The 15,499-nt window shown below is 49.4% G+C and overlaps 2 protein-coding genes across 5 annotated transcripts; both read left to right on the forward strand.

Annotated features, from left to right (window-relative positions):
• The first annotated feature begins 8,714 nt into the window (after positions 1-8,714).
• Positions 8,715-13,542, forward strand: LOC120661024 (phosphatidylinositol/phosphatidylcholine transfer protein SFH8-like). Of its 4 annotated transcripts, XM_039939711.1 has the most exons (16): positions 8,715-8,875; positions 9,334-9,423; positions 9,517-9,793; positions 9,876-9,975; positions 10,076-10,342; positions 10,449-10,526; positions 10,601-10,702; positions 10,796-10,845; positions 10,946-11,045; positions 11,252-11,353; positions 11,462-11,575; positions 11,713-11,771; positions 11,835-11,872; positions 12,124-12,476; positions 12,998-13,072; positions 13,179-13,542. In XM_039939711.1, exons 2-16 carry the CDS (start codon positions 9,417-9,419, stop codon positions 13,197-13,199), a joined length of 1,743 nt encoding a protein of 580 aa, XP_039795645.1. In that variant the 5' UTR covers positions 8,715-8,875; positions 9,334-9,416; the 3' UTR covers positions 13,200-13,542. The 4 variants fall into 4 exon arrangements, with proteins under 4 accessions (XP_039795645.1, XP_039795642.1, XP_039795643.1 ...); XM_039939708.1 differs by having other exon boundaries at positions 11,713-11,872; XM_039939709.1 differs by having other exon boundaries at positions 8,730-8,875; positions 9,280-9,423; positions 11,713-11,872.
• Positions 13,543-13,633: 91 nt separating this feature from the next.
• Positions 13,634-14,723, forward strand: LOC120661025 (GPI-anchored protein LLG1-like). Its single transcript, XM_039939712.1, has 3 exons — positions 13,634-13,852; positions 13,941-14,003; positions 14,119-14,723. Exons 1-3 carry the CDS (start codon positions 13,771-13,773, stop codon positions 14,499-14,501), a joined length of 528 nt encoding a protein of 175 aa, XP_039795646.1. The 5' UTR covers positions 13,634-13,770; the 3' UTR covers positions 14,502-14,723.
• Positions 14,724-15,499: the final 776 nt, after the last annotated feature.

Consider the following 15,499-nt stretch of genomic DNA (forward strand, 5'->3'; position numbering starts at 1 on the left):
CCTTTTTCTGGTGCAGGAGGAGTTGGAGTACTCGTGGCCCTTTGTGCTGGCGGAGACAGTGGTGAGGGAGGTGGTTGTGGGGACGGCGATGAGGGAGGCCGCCGAGACGGACGATCGGTCAGCACGGGAGCCGTTGTGCTTGCAGTAAGTTTGATGTCAGCCTTGCGCCATAGGACGATCTCGTGCATTGCGTCTCCCAATGTCTTCTCTCCATCCCCTCCAATGAAGCCGAGCTCAAGATCCTCATTGTTTCCAACTATCTGCTCGATTGTGACGGAGGTGTAGCCAGGGGGTATCGGCCTTCCATGAATTGTAGTACAAGGATTCAGGGGCAGGGCTGACCCGTATGCGACATGAATGGATATATTCTTTGCTCGCACATGAAGCTCACATGGTGTCGGCCTGGTGACATCATCCACTGGATACCTCTGGTCATCTACCGCCGTTGGCTCAATCTGGAGTTGATGTTCAGCTTGTATGTTGGGTGCCGCCGTGGATGCACAGCTGCTGCGTCGCTGAGAGGCCGGGCATATCACAACATCCGGGTGCGACCCAGCAGTGCCCCTTTGGCTCAGAGCTTGCGCAATTGCCTTATTGACCCTGGCGTCCATCTGAGATTTCAAGGACGCAACCTTCCTATTCATCTCTTCTTGTATGGCACGGAGTTTCTCTTCTTGTTCGGCTTTGCTCTTTCGGTGAGTCTTGTAAAAGGAATCTCCGGCCCAAGCAACTTTCTATGGGACCACGCCGATGCCACTGCGAATGTTGGGAATATTCTGTCCACCTTTCTCCACTGCGACCCATCAGCGGTGTGTCTCAACATATTGTCTTGCTTACGTTCTTCTTTGTGCCATCGCATCAATTTAGCATTTGTTTTGTTCATGAACAAACGTTTCAGACGTGGTATTAGAAGGAAATACCACATCACCTTGGCAGACACTATCTTCTTGACACGCATCCCCTCAACGTCGCCTGGATCATCTCGAGGGATCTTATACCGGCATGCGTTGCATACAGGGCATGAATCCAAATTTTCATACTCACCTCGATATAGGATGCAGTCATTAGGACAAGTATGTATCTTCTGTGCCTCTAATCCTAAAGGACAAACAACCTTTTTTGCCTCGTATGTTGTCTCCGGCAAGGTGTTACCCTCAGGGAGTAAGTTTTTTATAAGTTTCAGCAACTCCTCGAATCCCTTGTCAGACAAACCATTTGATGCCTTCCATTGCAACAATTCCAATGTGGTACCCAATTTCTTTTGGCCTTGTTTGCAATCTGGGTACAACAATGTTCTGTAGTCCTCTAACATACGCTTCAGATCTCTTGATTCCTTTTCTGTTTCGCAAACTTCCTCAGCTTCGCACAACATCTGACCCAGATCGTCTTCTACAACATGTCCTTCAGCATCTTCTTCAGGCTCACCCATTGCAGTGTCATCGAAAAATGCATCATAATTGGCTTCAAAATTAGGAATCCTGTCCTCTTCTTCATTATTATCCAGCATAATTCCTCTTTCTTCATGCTTGGTCCAAATATAGTAGTTCCGCATGAAGTCACTATTGAACAAGTTACTATGGATGGTTCTTGATGATGAGTAATCCTTCTCATTCTTACAGAATTTGCATGGATAACGAACGAAACCGCCATACTTGTGTTTCTCGGCCGTTTCTATGAATTCATGCACGCCATCAATGAACTCCTTTGAACGCCGGTCGGCCATGTACATCCATTGCCGACTCATCTGGGTCCACAATATATTTATATACATCATTGTAGTGTACAAATAGTTCATTAATATTACCAATTTATAACTAACATTGAATACGCTATTAATAAAACTTAACTACAAAATTATGACTAACATAATTAGAATGTAAAAATAATTAATTAAATAACAATATGTGTTCACAATTCATTTATATACATCATTAAAGTGTCAAAATAAATCATTCATTACAAAATATAAATTTTAAACACCATCATATTTCCATACAAAATTTGAATTCAAATATATAATTGATAATGCATATAACTATAATAAATAGATACTATTCACTTATCAAATAAATTGATAAAACATATAAATACAATAATTTGATAGTATTCACATAGCAAATAAATTGATAACGCATATAACTACAATCAGGTGCTACAACTAAAAATAATTATCATATGTATAAACTAAATTAAGTGATAACTTCTTCTAAAAACCAATTGCTAAGTTATGGAGAAAAATAACTAACCTTTTTTGAAAGAAAAAAACAAAAATTCGTCTCTCCTCCCCTCACTCAGCTGCCATGAACAGTGAGTTCACGGCAGCTAGGAGGGGGAAGGGGTTGGGGTATTTATAGGCGTGGGCCAAAGGCACTGGTTGTTGCTCAACAACCGGTGCCAAACACTAGGTATAAGCACCAGTTGAAGTTATCAACCGGTGACTTTGTGGTGGGCACGTGGCGGCACCGGATCATGACAAAACCCGGTGCTATTGTCCGCTCTTTAGGCACCGGTTGGTGGCACCAACCGGTGCCTATATTGGGATTTTGGTACCGGGTGATGCTTTAATCAGGTACCAAACTCTTTATCTTTGAGCGCCGCTGGCCAAAGGTACCAGCTGCATCAGTACCGGACTTTTGGCCCGTTTTCTAGTAGTGCAAAGGTAGGATTTTTTTTTCTTTAAAAACAGCTTCGTCTCTTCTGTATGCAAATCAATGCTTGGAACTAGTTTGTCCTTAACCAAGCATTGTTTTTTCAACACTATAGATTCTCTTAGCCACGGGCAAAAAACCAGACTCGTGCAACCTATACTACCTATACAATCCATGAATAATGATAGAAGTACATCAACGGCAATGGCGTGCAAGGAGGAGGTAGCTTGGGGTTCTGTTTCGTGTCGGTTTCAGCCATGCAATGCCATTGGAGTTCGCAGCATCTCCAAGATTTTATTCCAAGACACAGCTGTTTCGTGCTAGGGGCTAGAGGTACAGTACCTTCTATAAATTCGGTGAGCACACTCTTGTCTTCTCACAATGCAAGTCCGCCGCGTACACGGATCGGACTTCATCCTATTCCAAGACACAGCTGTTTCGTGCTAGGGGCTAGAGGTACAGTACCTTCTATAAATTCGGTGAGCACACTCTTGTCTTCTCACAATGCAAGTCCGCCGCGTACACGGATCGGACTTCATCCTCTGAGGTCGAGGGTTGTGCATGCTTTGGCTCTCGATCTTCCAGCTGTCAGCTCTGCAACTCGATCCCATGGCGCGCCTTCTCGTCCTTGCCATCGCCGCCCTGGCAGTACTCACGGTGCGGCTACTACAGGGACATTTGTCCCGGTTCCATTTTTGACTGACACATGGCTTTCTTGCCAACTCATCTAAGTAGTATATGTGACTCAGTAAAGAATAACTTTCTTTTGAACTATCATATGGAGGGGCTTTTTGTCCGGGTTGGTAACACCAACCGGGACAAAAGGGTCCTTTAGTCCGGGTTGGTGCCAACAAAAGGGTCACCCTTTAGTCCGGATTGGTGTTACTAACCGGGACAAAAGGGTTGGACCTTTTATTCCGGATGGAGCCACCAACCGGGACAAAAGACCTCTGTCCCCCTGCTGGCCTGGCTAGCCGTTGGACCCGGGACAAAAGCTCAGTTGGACCCGGGACAAAAGCCACATTTTGTCCCGAGCCCAAAATCAGTCGGAACAAATGGCTTGAAACAAAGACATGTTCTGTACTAGGGATCGTGGGCGGTGGAAAAGGTCAGCCCAAATGCGAACTGGACGGAAATGTGAGTCCAGTCACTGCGATTACTAGCGATTCATGCTTGATGCCGACGAGTTGCAGGTTTGCAGCTTAGATTTCCTGGAACCACAAGAATCCTCTTATAATGGGATTCCATGTGCCTCCATGGGCCTCCGGCGACGACTGTGGTTATAAACTTATAAATCTTTAAATCCGGGAAAAAACATTGAGATTGGTAATTGCAAAGCCCTCTCTCCCAGTAAAAAGGGGGATGCCGGATGCATGTGCAGGTAGCAGAATGCCTTTCAGAGCTGGAGGTCTGAGTACACCACAGTCCACAGGTTTGGTAGGTGCACGCAGAGCATTGGGACTTGGAACTTGGAAGCAATGCATACCCGGGCAGGCCACCGGCGGTGCCGATGGCCAGGCGCACCTCGCGTCGCCGGAACCGACCGCGCGCCCTGGCCGGCCGGCCTCGGATGATGGATCCGTCCGTCCGGCGCAAAAGGAGACGCCAGGAATGTGGTCGTACGTTCGCCGGCTTGGCAGGAGGCCCCGGCCGGTAGTCGCGTACGCCGCCGGCCGGCAACCTGCTCGATCGATCGCGCGCGCGCCGGATGGAACATGCATGTCATTGGCATCCGATGTGAATGTGATTGCACGCATGCACAGTCGGAGCTGCTAACACCTGCCCGGCTGCCCTTGTGCGAGGGCGACTACGGAGTACGGAGTACCTCTACCTGCTGTGGGCGCCCGGGCATGGCATGTGGCCTCACATGGCCGCCCTGACACCCGTGCCGTCCGCCCGCTGACTCACTCCCCCCGACCCTGACCGCCGGCCGGCCGGCCGGCCAGCGGTCACGCCACGCAGGCACAGCCCGCGCTCTGCCGCGCCGTGCATCAACGCTAGCTACACTACGGCGCGCGTACCGTACGGTCCACCGGCCGAGCCCCCATGGGCACCAGCACCGTGCTCGCACGAAGCACACATGCCTACACCGTGCTCTGCCGCGCGTAGTGGTAAGCGACCTGGCCTTAGCGGCTCAGCCGGCTCTCGTAGTTCCCTGCCGAGCGAGCTGGGAGCTACCAGCTACGCCGCTACGCGCCGAGACACACGTAGCAGCCTCTCAGGCTTTAGCGGCGGGCACGGCCGGCCGGCCCCCGCGCCACTGGCCGGTGAGGACCTGATGACTGATGAGGGACTCGCCAGTTGCCATGCCAAGTCTAATCCGTCCCCACGCCACGATCCTACCTACCTACCCGGCCGCCGGGGCGGCCAGAGCTGAGACGGCCGGCCAGCCGGCAAAAAGCCGCCGCGAGGCAGGAGGTCCTGCCTGCAGCAGGTTGCAGCACGGGGCGCTGCCGCCGCAGCAGCGGAGAGCGCGCGCGTGCAGCGAACCCCGAAAGCCGTTGCTCGTGCCGGCGGCCCCCGTCGGGCGCGGCAGGTTCTTCGCCTCGGACGTGCCTGCGATTGCGAGCCTGTGACTGTGAGCGGCCACGTACGGCTCGTGGTGGCCGCTGCCGCTGGGCATGGCGCGGCTGCAGGCCGCAGCGGCGCGCATTGGGATGGGCGCTGGGCGCTGGCGCGCACCGTACGCCTACGGGTACGGGAACGATACGAAACGAAGCGAAGCTGGCAGGGGAGGAGGCAACGCCGCGACGGGATGGCGACTTGGCGAGCAGGTGTACGTACGGTTGCTGTGCGATCGAGAGCGCCGTATCGCGTATCCTGCGGTCTGGGTGACGACACACCGAGTCACCGATATAGGACGCACGCAGCGTCTGCGTCATGTATTCATGTCGTACCATGAAATCGTGGTGAAATCTGGTTGTGGTGGCAAAACGATCGAATACTCCCTCAACTCTAAATTGTAGATCTTTTTTATTTTTAAAAGAGAGTTTTTGCAATGCATTCAGATATATTATATTATATTATATTATATTATATCTAGGTGCGAAATTAAAACCACGAAGTTAAAAAAAAGCAAAGTGACCTGTAATTTTAATTGATGGGGAGTGGGTTTTTTCTTTTGAAGAAACTCCGGGGCGCGTCTATACATCGTTGCAGATGATGGTTAGGTAAAGCACAGAGCGAACCAGTGTTTTGGACCTCAATTAGGCTAAAGAGAAAAGATTTTGTACATGCAAAGAGAACTGGGATGATAACATCAACCACATGCATACTATTTTGAAACTAAAAAAAGCTATAAGTATTAAACCGAGCATTCAGATTAAATTTGGATAGCACCATTATCTTTCTTATGACAAGAATTTGAAAATAGGACCAAACTTACCTATATTTGCATAATATTTTTTAAAAATATTTTCTTTTACACTAATTAATTAATTTTAGATCATGTAAACAAATTATTTAACAACACAAACAAACAATCATTTTGACGAACAAAAAATCAAGCTTAGGTTGCACTTACCTTATTGTTGGAGATGCTTTTGGTATTGTTTGCTTTCGCAGGTTTAGGTTGCACTTGGAGCAAAAGCAAGGTTTGATACCAAGATAGGGCTTACGGGCCTTAACAGAAGCCCAAATCAAGAGGAAACCTTGTCAGGATGGCCCATAGGGCCATAACAACCCCTCTGCTGCTGGCTGCTGCGACCGTTTGACCTCTCACCACCATGTACGAGTACGAGTATCTTCCTTGGAGAGAAACCGCCGGGCGCTGGAGCGTTCGGAGAGAGCAGCCGCTGCTGCATTGCCCACCAGGGCAGGGCCATCATCTTTCCGCAGCCACAGCCATAATTGGCGTCCTTGACTCCGGCCTCCGGCGCGTGGGTCCATCGGCAAGACGACAAGCAGTCGTGGCAGAGGCAGAGCTCAGGCCAACAGGCTATCCACAACGGCCGGAGCAAATTTGCTCCTCCTTCTCCTCGTTTCCCACACTCCCTCACATATTTACTGTCTACAGTGTGTCTACAGTACCAAACAGTACATTTGCTCCTTCGTTTACTCTCTCCACTGTGGACGGTGGCACCATGCGGCAGGCTCATCACGGCCGCAGCAAAGGGAGCATTCCAAACAGGAAGGCCACCTGCAAATCTGTCCACAGGCCGAACACGGAGCTCACCAACCAAGAGTCCAAGAGGCCGGGCTGGGGCGCCGGCGGGCGAGGTCCACGTCCAGCCCCAGCCCCCAGCACGGCCGTGGACGGTGGGACGCATGCCACCGGACCCGGCAAGTGCTAGCCGTGAGCACGTGCCGCTCTGCGCCCGTACTGAAGAGTCACATGCCCTGATGCTGATGCCCCAGCCCCCAGGTCTCGCATTGGCATTGCTCCATGCCCGGACTCCACGTTCTTCCCGATGCGAGAACATACGTACACAGGCAGCAGGTTACGTGAGATCTGAGGAGTAAAATAGAAATAGTCCGGCGCAGCGGGTCACTGCACAGTCACGGGGCAACAACGACAAGAGGTCATTTGGTATCCCTGTTACAGCGCCAGACAAAACGCTGGACCCTAGTTAATCCCTCCTACTGCGGGCCCCCCCCTCAGTCTAATACTACTGCCCTGCCAGTGCAATCAGCGAGTCGGGCCCACGCCAGCCGTGAGTTTGACTGGAACGCTAGGCACGCTCACGTCGTCGTCGGCCTCGGAAAGCACCGCCGGCACAGTCCCCCGGCTCCGTCGCACGCCAGCTAGCAAGCATGCTGCTAGTGCCTAGCGCCAGCCCGGTCCGCCCGACGCGTCTCGTCTCTTCCCCGACGACGGGACGAGACGGCAGGCCGTGCCGCTCTGCCTGTCCGCTGGGCGCTGCTCGCTCTCGATCTCCGTCGCTCGCATGTCGATGCGGATTCTCACTGTTCACTCCGTGGCTTCTCCCGCTCCTTTTCCTTTCGGCCTTGGGCCGGGGACGAGAGTCTAATCATTGGGGCCTGTTTAGTTCGCGAAAATTCTTGAGTTTGCTTACTGTAGCATTTTCATTTTTATTTATTAATTAGTGTCCCATCATTGACTAATTAGGCTCAAAAAATTCATCTCATCATTTCCGGCTAAACTGTGCAATTAGTTATTTTTTAAAACTATATTTAATGCTTCATGTGTCCAAAAATTTGATATGCTGGGAAATCTTACAAATTTTTGAGAACTAAACATGACCTTGTTCTGCCGATTGAGAGAGAATCTCTGCCAATTGGCTCTCCGGTTCCATCTGATCCACGTAAAAAACCTAAAAAGCAATGGTCTTGTTTGGAACGTGCTAAATTTCTAGTATACTAGTGAATAATGACATTTTGACCATTAATTATGGTGTCAAACAAAATCAATTTACAAAACCAACTTCAAAACCCCCGCGCTAGCGACCCTGAAGAAAATCTAATAAGGTTTTTGACCACACGATTAGAAGATGACGACTGTAGCAAATCATCGATTAATTACCGTCATTAGATTCGTCGCGAAAAATTACACACATTCCTGAAAAAAATTTGTAAATAAACATCATTTAGTACACTATACATGTGAGATTCTTTTTTCAAAAAAACATGCGCCCTAGAATTTTAAAATGGCAAACAAGGCCAATGTTGTTTCGTCACGATACCAGCAGTTCGACGTCGTCTGATCTGATGCTCTTCGAGCCTTTTCAGCCTCCGGGCGCATAAACAATTATGACACCGCGGCGTGGGTCGCCGTGCCGTGCCCGGCCCGTGAACGAGCGAGCGTGGCGTGGGCGGGTTGCAGTTGAGCTCGCCACGCCCATGCCCGTGGCGAGGACGCGACGCCCTCGACTTGAGACTTGAGAGGACACGGTTGGATCGACCGATGCGACAACGTCGCAAGCGAAGCGAGCAGGCGGCAGGCGGCAGGCGAGACACTTTTCCTAGCGCGAGCTCCGGCGCGGCGTGACGCTGAGGCGGTCCCGCCGGACACGTACGCCCGCGTGCGCACACGAGTCACCGCGCGCCGTACACGCCCGCACGCCGCCCACGTAACGGCGGTGCGGGTACTGGGTACATTACATACGGACTCATATAAACAAGTCGTGGGTCAGTGATCGGCGGCCACTTATCTGCCTTTCCGCTCTCGCAGTCGCCGGAGAGGGAGGGAGAGAAACGGAGAGGCCGCCGCCCGGACGGCCGGCCGAACCGCGGCTGCAGCTGCAACCGGAGGAGCTAGCAGAGGGCAGGTAAGCTGCTATCGCCGGCTGGATCGTCCTGTGGTTTTGGTGGTTGGATTCTGCGGTTGGTTTTACGGATTTGTGTGTGGTACTGAAATGGTAGTAATGGGTATGGGTGAGAGTTGGGCTGATTTTTCATGTATTTTCTTTGGGAGGTCCTAGGATGAATAAAGGGTTGTACAGCCAAATCCCTTTTCTTTGGAAGAGACTTTACAAACTTCTTTCTAGTGCTGTTTCCTTCAAAAAAAAAAACTTCTTTCTAGCAGTAGCAGCCAATGCAAGTCTTTCTCTAGCAAAGTTTGAACTGCAAACTCTATTTAGAGGTGGGAAAGAGCGCACCTGCCCCCAAGAATTTGTTCTTTTCCTCTACTCTGCTCCAGCTTTCAGCCTGTAAAAAGATGCCATTTTTGTAGTTCTTGCCGGTTGCCTCGGTTCCCTTTAAATAAGATACTACATTTCTCTCCTAGATACATTCAAGATTGGCCGGCCATTTGATCTCGAGAGCTCAGGTACTGCGCGCGAACACGAAATCGGACTCGGAATCACAGCAATGTCAGGTAACAGCCGCGATTCTTCTCCGCAAAGCTGGTATGTTTCTTGCGGTTCTTGGCTCAAGCAGTGGAACTGACGCCGCGCTGCGCGCTCTGCAGTGAGCCATGCCGACGAGCACGAGATTTCGCTGTGCGACCCCAACTCCGAGGACGACCGGCGCCGCCGGAAGATCGGGTCGTTCCGGCGGAAGGCCATCCACGCGCTCCGGAAGAAGCGCGGCAGGCGGCGCGTCACCGACTTCCGCTTCCCCGCCGCCATCTCCATCGAGGACGTCCGCGACGCCGAGGAGGAGCGCGCCGTGGCCGCGTTCCGCGACCGCCTCGCCGCGCACGGCCTCCTGCCCGACAAGCACGACGACTACCACATGATGCTGAGGTTCGATTAGAGAGGGGAGAAAGAGAAACCCTCGTTTTTGCAATTCCCTAATTTGCCACTAGTAAGTTCATGATCAATGCAGGTTTCTGAAGGCCAGGAAGTTCGATTCCGAGAAAGCGACGCAAATGTGGGCGGAGATGCTGAGATGGAGGAAAGAGTTTGGAGCCGACACAATCGTGGAGGTGATCAGAGACTTCGGAGTCACAATTTTGTTTCACAAGTTGACATACCTCTTTGATTTTTAGTCTGTTCATGTTCAATAACAGGGGTAAATTCTGTCAGGACTTTGAATTCGACGAGCTCGATGACGTGCTCCGGTACTACCCTCAGGGTTACCACGGCGTCGACCGGGAAGGCCGGCCGGTCTACATTGAGAGGCTTGGCAAGGTTGATCCAAACAAGCTCATGCAGATCACTTCGGTGGATCGATACATCAAGTACCATGTGCAGGAGTTCGAGAAGGCTTTTAGGGAGAAGTTCCCTGCTTGCACATTAGCAGCCAAGAGGCACATTGATTCCACTACTACCATATTGGACGTCCATGGCGTGGTATGCTAATGGCACAGTGATCAGTCCACAACATTCAGTTTTCATATGTCAGTGTTGTTGGTACTGTTGGATCGGACATCGATTTGGTTTCTTGCTGCGGTTTCAGGGCTTTAAGAATTTCTCGAAGACTGCAAGGGAGCTTGTTCAACGTATGCAGAGAATAGACAGTGACTACTATCCTGAGGTATATTTGCTTTTCAGTGGATGTGGCTTTTGTTTTTTTGTTAAGCAGCCTTTCTAACTGAAGATAATTTGCAGACACTACATCAGATGTATGTTGTGAATGCTGGTAGTGGATTCAAGTTGATCTGGAATAGTGTTAAAGGATTTCTTGACCCGAAAACTTCTTCCAAGATTCATGTAAGCTCCATAGCTCAACATCTAAGGTGATCCATGTTTCATGGACTATGCATGCTACAGGAAAAAGATTTTAGTTATTATTCATTTGTTCAGGTTCTTGGCTCAAACTACCAGAGCAGGCTAATTGAAGTTATTGACTCAAGGTCAGTGCCAACTTATTGTGCCCAGGGACATGTACGTTTAAATTCTTAAGACCCCGTGGTCAGTCTACAATTATTTGAGAATATATTTGTGTTCTGGCAGTGAACTGCCAGAGTTCCTTGGTGGTTCATGCACATGTAGTGAGAAGGGTGGTTGCCTCGGGTCTAACAAAGGGCCATGGAATGATCCTGCCATTTTGAAGGTACCTCAAAATTGCAAATCCATGTCTTATGTATGTGCCTGCTTTTTGAATACATTGTTAGGGCCTGCACAACATAACTAGTGAAATGTTTGGGACAATGCTTTGATCTGGCAGGGGATATGTTTTGTCTCAACATTCAAGTCCTCTTAGAGGACAAAATAGTATGATTGACGCAAGACTTACAAATATGAAATTCCCATTTGTAGCTGATACACAGTATGGGAGGCGGTGGTAGTACGAGAGAAACCAAGCAAATTTCTGACGGTTACGAAAGAAGTGGATCTTCCCTAAGGGCAGAAAACCTGAAGGCAAGGTTCTGAAATTCCAGTTTCTTACACCATACGACTTCTAAAGAGCTTACTACTTCTGAGTTTATGAGGACACTGATGTTAACATATAATTTCTTCTGGTAGCAGGGCTTGCTGAGTGACGTATCAAATGCTGAATCTGAGTCAGATGTTGATGATGTTGGTTTGTCAGCCATTGAGAATAGTACCGACCACAGCTTCCTTACCCCAGTTCATGAAGAAGTATGAGTCGTGCTAATTTATGGAATCGTTCTTTACCTTAACTAAAATGAGCTTTGTTTTATTTGTCCCGGTTGCTGTATTATCTTGTATCAACGGTACCTTCTGTGAGCTGATTTTGTTATCAAATGTTTTCTTAGGTTAAGGGATCAGATTCTTCAACCTCTTGTAGTTCTAATAGTAAGCATCTCCTGGATATGAATCCTGGATCTCCTCAGGGCAGCCAACAATTGGAGAGGGTGTCCATTCAGTTGACCTGTCAGAATCATTTTTCCACCTTTGGATGGCTGCATAACTTAGGTACCTGATCTCTTCTTTTGTACTTTGTGATATAAGGTTTGTGCCAGCCAAATATAATTGCTTGACAATAATGGTTGAACTTTTCACTTCATCTTTAGAACAGTAAAATTTGTCCATTTATTTGAACTAATGTTTCTTGATATAATTCATATCTGAACTTGTCATTTCTTCCCGCATGCTATTCTTACCTTTGTTTTATTCACTGCTGGTTTCTAACTTTGTTTGCAAACTGTCCTTCCTCTTAATTTCAGGGAACATTTTTCTTATTCTGCATGGCACATCTGCTGTAAGGACTTTGGAAGATCTTGCTAGAGGACTGGCCACAGTCTTGGTCAGGATATCATCCTTATTCCACTTTTTTGTCTGTAGACAAGAAACGATGACAGGAAATGTCCATTCTTATGCTGAAGGAGAGCAAGGAAACCCTCAAACTGTAAGAGACGGAGACATGAGTGCTTGTTTACAACGCCTTGAAAAACTGGAGTCACTGTGCAATCATATGATGAGCAAACCTCCAGATATGCCACAGGATAAAGAACTTGTACTGTTGCAGTCTTTGGATCGGATAAAATCCCTTGAAGCTGACCTGGAGAGGACAAAAGCAGTAAGTTCTTTCTCCTACTAGTTATCTGCAGATGTTTACGATATGAATGGCAGCAAATACACTAGGTCAGTAAAAACCTCATTCCTAGGCAAAACTGCTCTGTCACAACGATTCCCAATGCTTATGCTTTGTTAATCTTCTAGTTTTCACTGCGATCACTGTCAGTGTTAGTAATGATATCTCTATTACATTGGTGTATGATTGATAGGACATGCACATTAATTCATGTGCTTCAGAGGAACTGTTGTTTTTGGCTTGCGCCATTACTCAATGGAGCAAGAAATCTACCATCCCTGAGAGGCCCTCAACTAGCTATGCTTTTTCTTCCTTACTTCTAATAGCTTCTCAGCTTTCTCCACTGATCCTATCCTGTCTGCATCACCGGCAATTGCGTTACAGTCACCTTGTGCCTACAGAGAGATTTATTGAACTCATCAGGCTGCATACCATGGCTGAGGTTTCTCATCATCGGTGGTAGATGCAGTTACAATTCTAACTCCTGCTGTTTTGTTTGTCATCAGGCGTTGCAGGCCGCCATGGCAAAGCAAATCGAATTGGAGGAGACTCTTCAGCGCCGGTCATCTAGTGTTGTTAGGGTAATTCCCTTCTGAACTTAGATCCTTTCTTCTAATTTTGTTACCGCAACTTGCCTGATGTTATATTTGGTGAAAACTGAATATAGCATTCTGATTGCTTGCGCAGAGGAGATTTTGCTGTTCATAGGAGTAAGATCGCCGTTAAACCGTCTCGATTAACTGATGAGGCTGAAGCTGGCGACCCCATTTTTTTTTACTCGAGTTCTTGTCAGCTCTGTGCGCGAAAGATCAGGCGTGTTGGTGTTGCTGTCTGTGGACGCACATGATCGATCGGCTTCTGTAGTTGCTAGCACTAGCGTCTGATGCTACACTTGTGATCTCCATGGGCTGTAAGAACGAGCTGGATGACACAAAGCTTTTGCACATTCTCTGTAAACGCAGCAGTTGACGCCATTGGAGGACAGAAGCTTCTTCACGAACGTTTCTGACCGTCCAAAGACACCTGCTATTTTTGAAACGCTCCGTGCTAATTTGGACGCCCTCTGCGCGCCGGCGCCAAATTCTTGCACTCTTGCAGCGTGCCTCCGCATGTTCCTCCCTCCGCCTCCCGCACGCCCGCGTCGGTTAGCTCCTCGCGTCCTCCGGGCCCATCGCCACACCTTCCTCCTCTTCTGGCTTCTCCCTCCCTTCCTCTTCCACGGACACACCGGAGGAGGAGAAGGACCGACGATCCGGTCGGGGAGGAGGCGTGGCCAGCGATGGGTCTCCGCAGGGGTGTCGTGCTGCGCGCGGCCGTGCTCGCCGCCGTCCTCGGCTTCGCCGCCGCCGGATTCATCTCAAGTCGGTCGCATTCCGTTACGGCGTCGCTGATCTGATTCCGGTTCTCGGTTGATCCACTAATGCCACCGTCGTTTCGCCGTGGATGCAGATGACGCGCTGCTGGAGCACGGGCACGACACCACCGGGCGGAGCCTGCTGCAGGCCAAGAAAGGTGAAGACCGCGCTGCCATCTCTGGCGTCTCTCTCTTCTCGATCCGTGTTGGCTGGCCGTCCGTCCATCTGATCTCTGGGCTTCTATACCACGAACTGTTGATTCGCCACTGCAGATTGCCCGGTGAGCTTCGAGGACGCCAACTACACGATCATCACGAGCCGGTGCAAGGGCCCGCTGTACCAGCCGAGCCTGTGCTGCGACGCGCTCAAGGACTTCGCGTGCCCCTACTCCACCTACATCAACGACGTCACCACCAACTGCGCCGCCACCATGTTCAGCTACATCAACCTCTACGGCAAGTACCCGCCGGGCCTCTTCGCCAACACCTGCCACGAGGGCGACAAGGGCCTGTCGTGCCCGGAGGACACGCCGCAGGTGCAGCCGGGCCAGAAGGCCTCCGGCGCGGCCGCCGTCGCCGCGCCGGCTGCGGCCGTGGCGGTGGCGGTGGCGGCCGCACTGGCCGTGTCATTGATCATGTCGTGCAGCTCGTGCTGAGACGAGGAAGGCTGTGGAGGTGGTGACTGTGTAACCAACCGTGTGCTTCTGTACCCTTTTTCTGCTGGATGAATGGGTTTGCAGTTATATGCATGTGTGAATATCTGAATTTCGAGAAGGGTGGTAGACAGGTATTGCTAGTCCAACTCTTCTTGCACCTCCTGAACATGGTAAAATTCCTTCAAATGAATGATGCAACACGCGATGGTTACAAAGGCTGAAGATTTGTGTGGTCGTCCCTGAGGATTTACTTTTACAGGGGCTCATGCCTATGATTAGGCTTAATTTGCGAGTGCGGCCCCTTCTGAATTTTTTTTTGGCTTTATAGACTGCCAAATTTCACGTAAAGTCCATTTGCTTTTGTTGAAATAGATTAAGGACAGTTAATCCCAGCAAAACAATACTTCTCAAAATGGTCACTATATATCCAGAACATCTGGGCCATGAGCTTTCTGCTTCGTTTGAAGTTCTGAACAAGCTCAGCCAAGTAATAAATGCAGCGCTGCACAAATGCACAGGCACCGCACTCACCTCCCTGGCCACCCAAGTCGCTTGCCAAACGCAACGACGGTGACATTAAGGCTGTGCAAAAAAAATCGATAGAATCTTGCTAATTTGAAGTACTAAATGAAGTCTATTTACAAAACTTTTTGCACAGATGAGTTGTAAATCGCGAGACGAATCTAATGATGCTAATTCATCCATGATTAATCCATAATTAGCGGATGGTCAATGTAGTATCACTGTTGCAAACTATGAATTAAGTAGGCTCATTAAATTCGTCTCGCGATTTACTTCTCATCCATGCAAAAAGTTTTATAAATAGACTTCATTTAGTACTATATGCATGTGTCCAAACATTCGATGTGATGTTTTTTTCGTGTTTATAGGGTTTACGGGTTGTGATCTAAAAAGCCCTAAGTCATTGGCTACTGCAGACGAACAAGTTCTGGCTCGGATACCTTATCCGGCTTCCTCCAATGGCCACACGCCATGGC

This window comes from Panicum virgatum, chromosome 2N (genome assembly GCF_016808335.1).
Source record: "Panicum virgatum strain AP13 chromosome 2N, P.virgatum_v5, whole genome shotgun sequence".
In the NCBI taxonomy this organism is placed as follows: Eukaryota; Viridiplantae; Streptophyta; class Magnoliopsida; order Poales; family Poaceae; genus Panicum; species Panicum virgatum.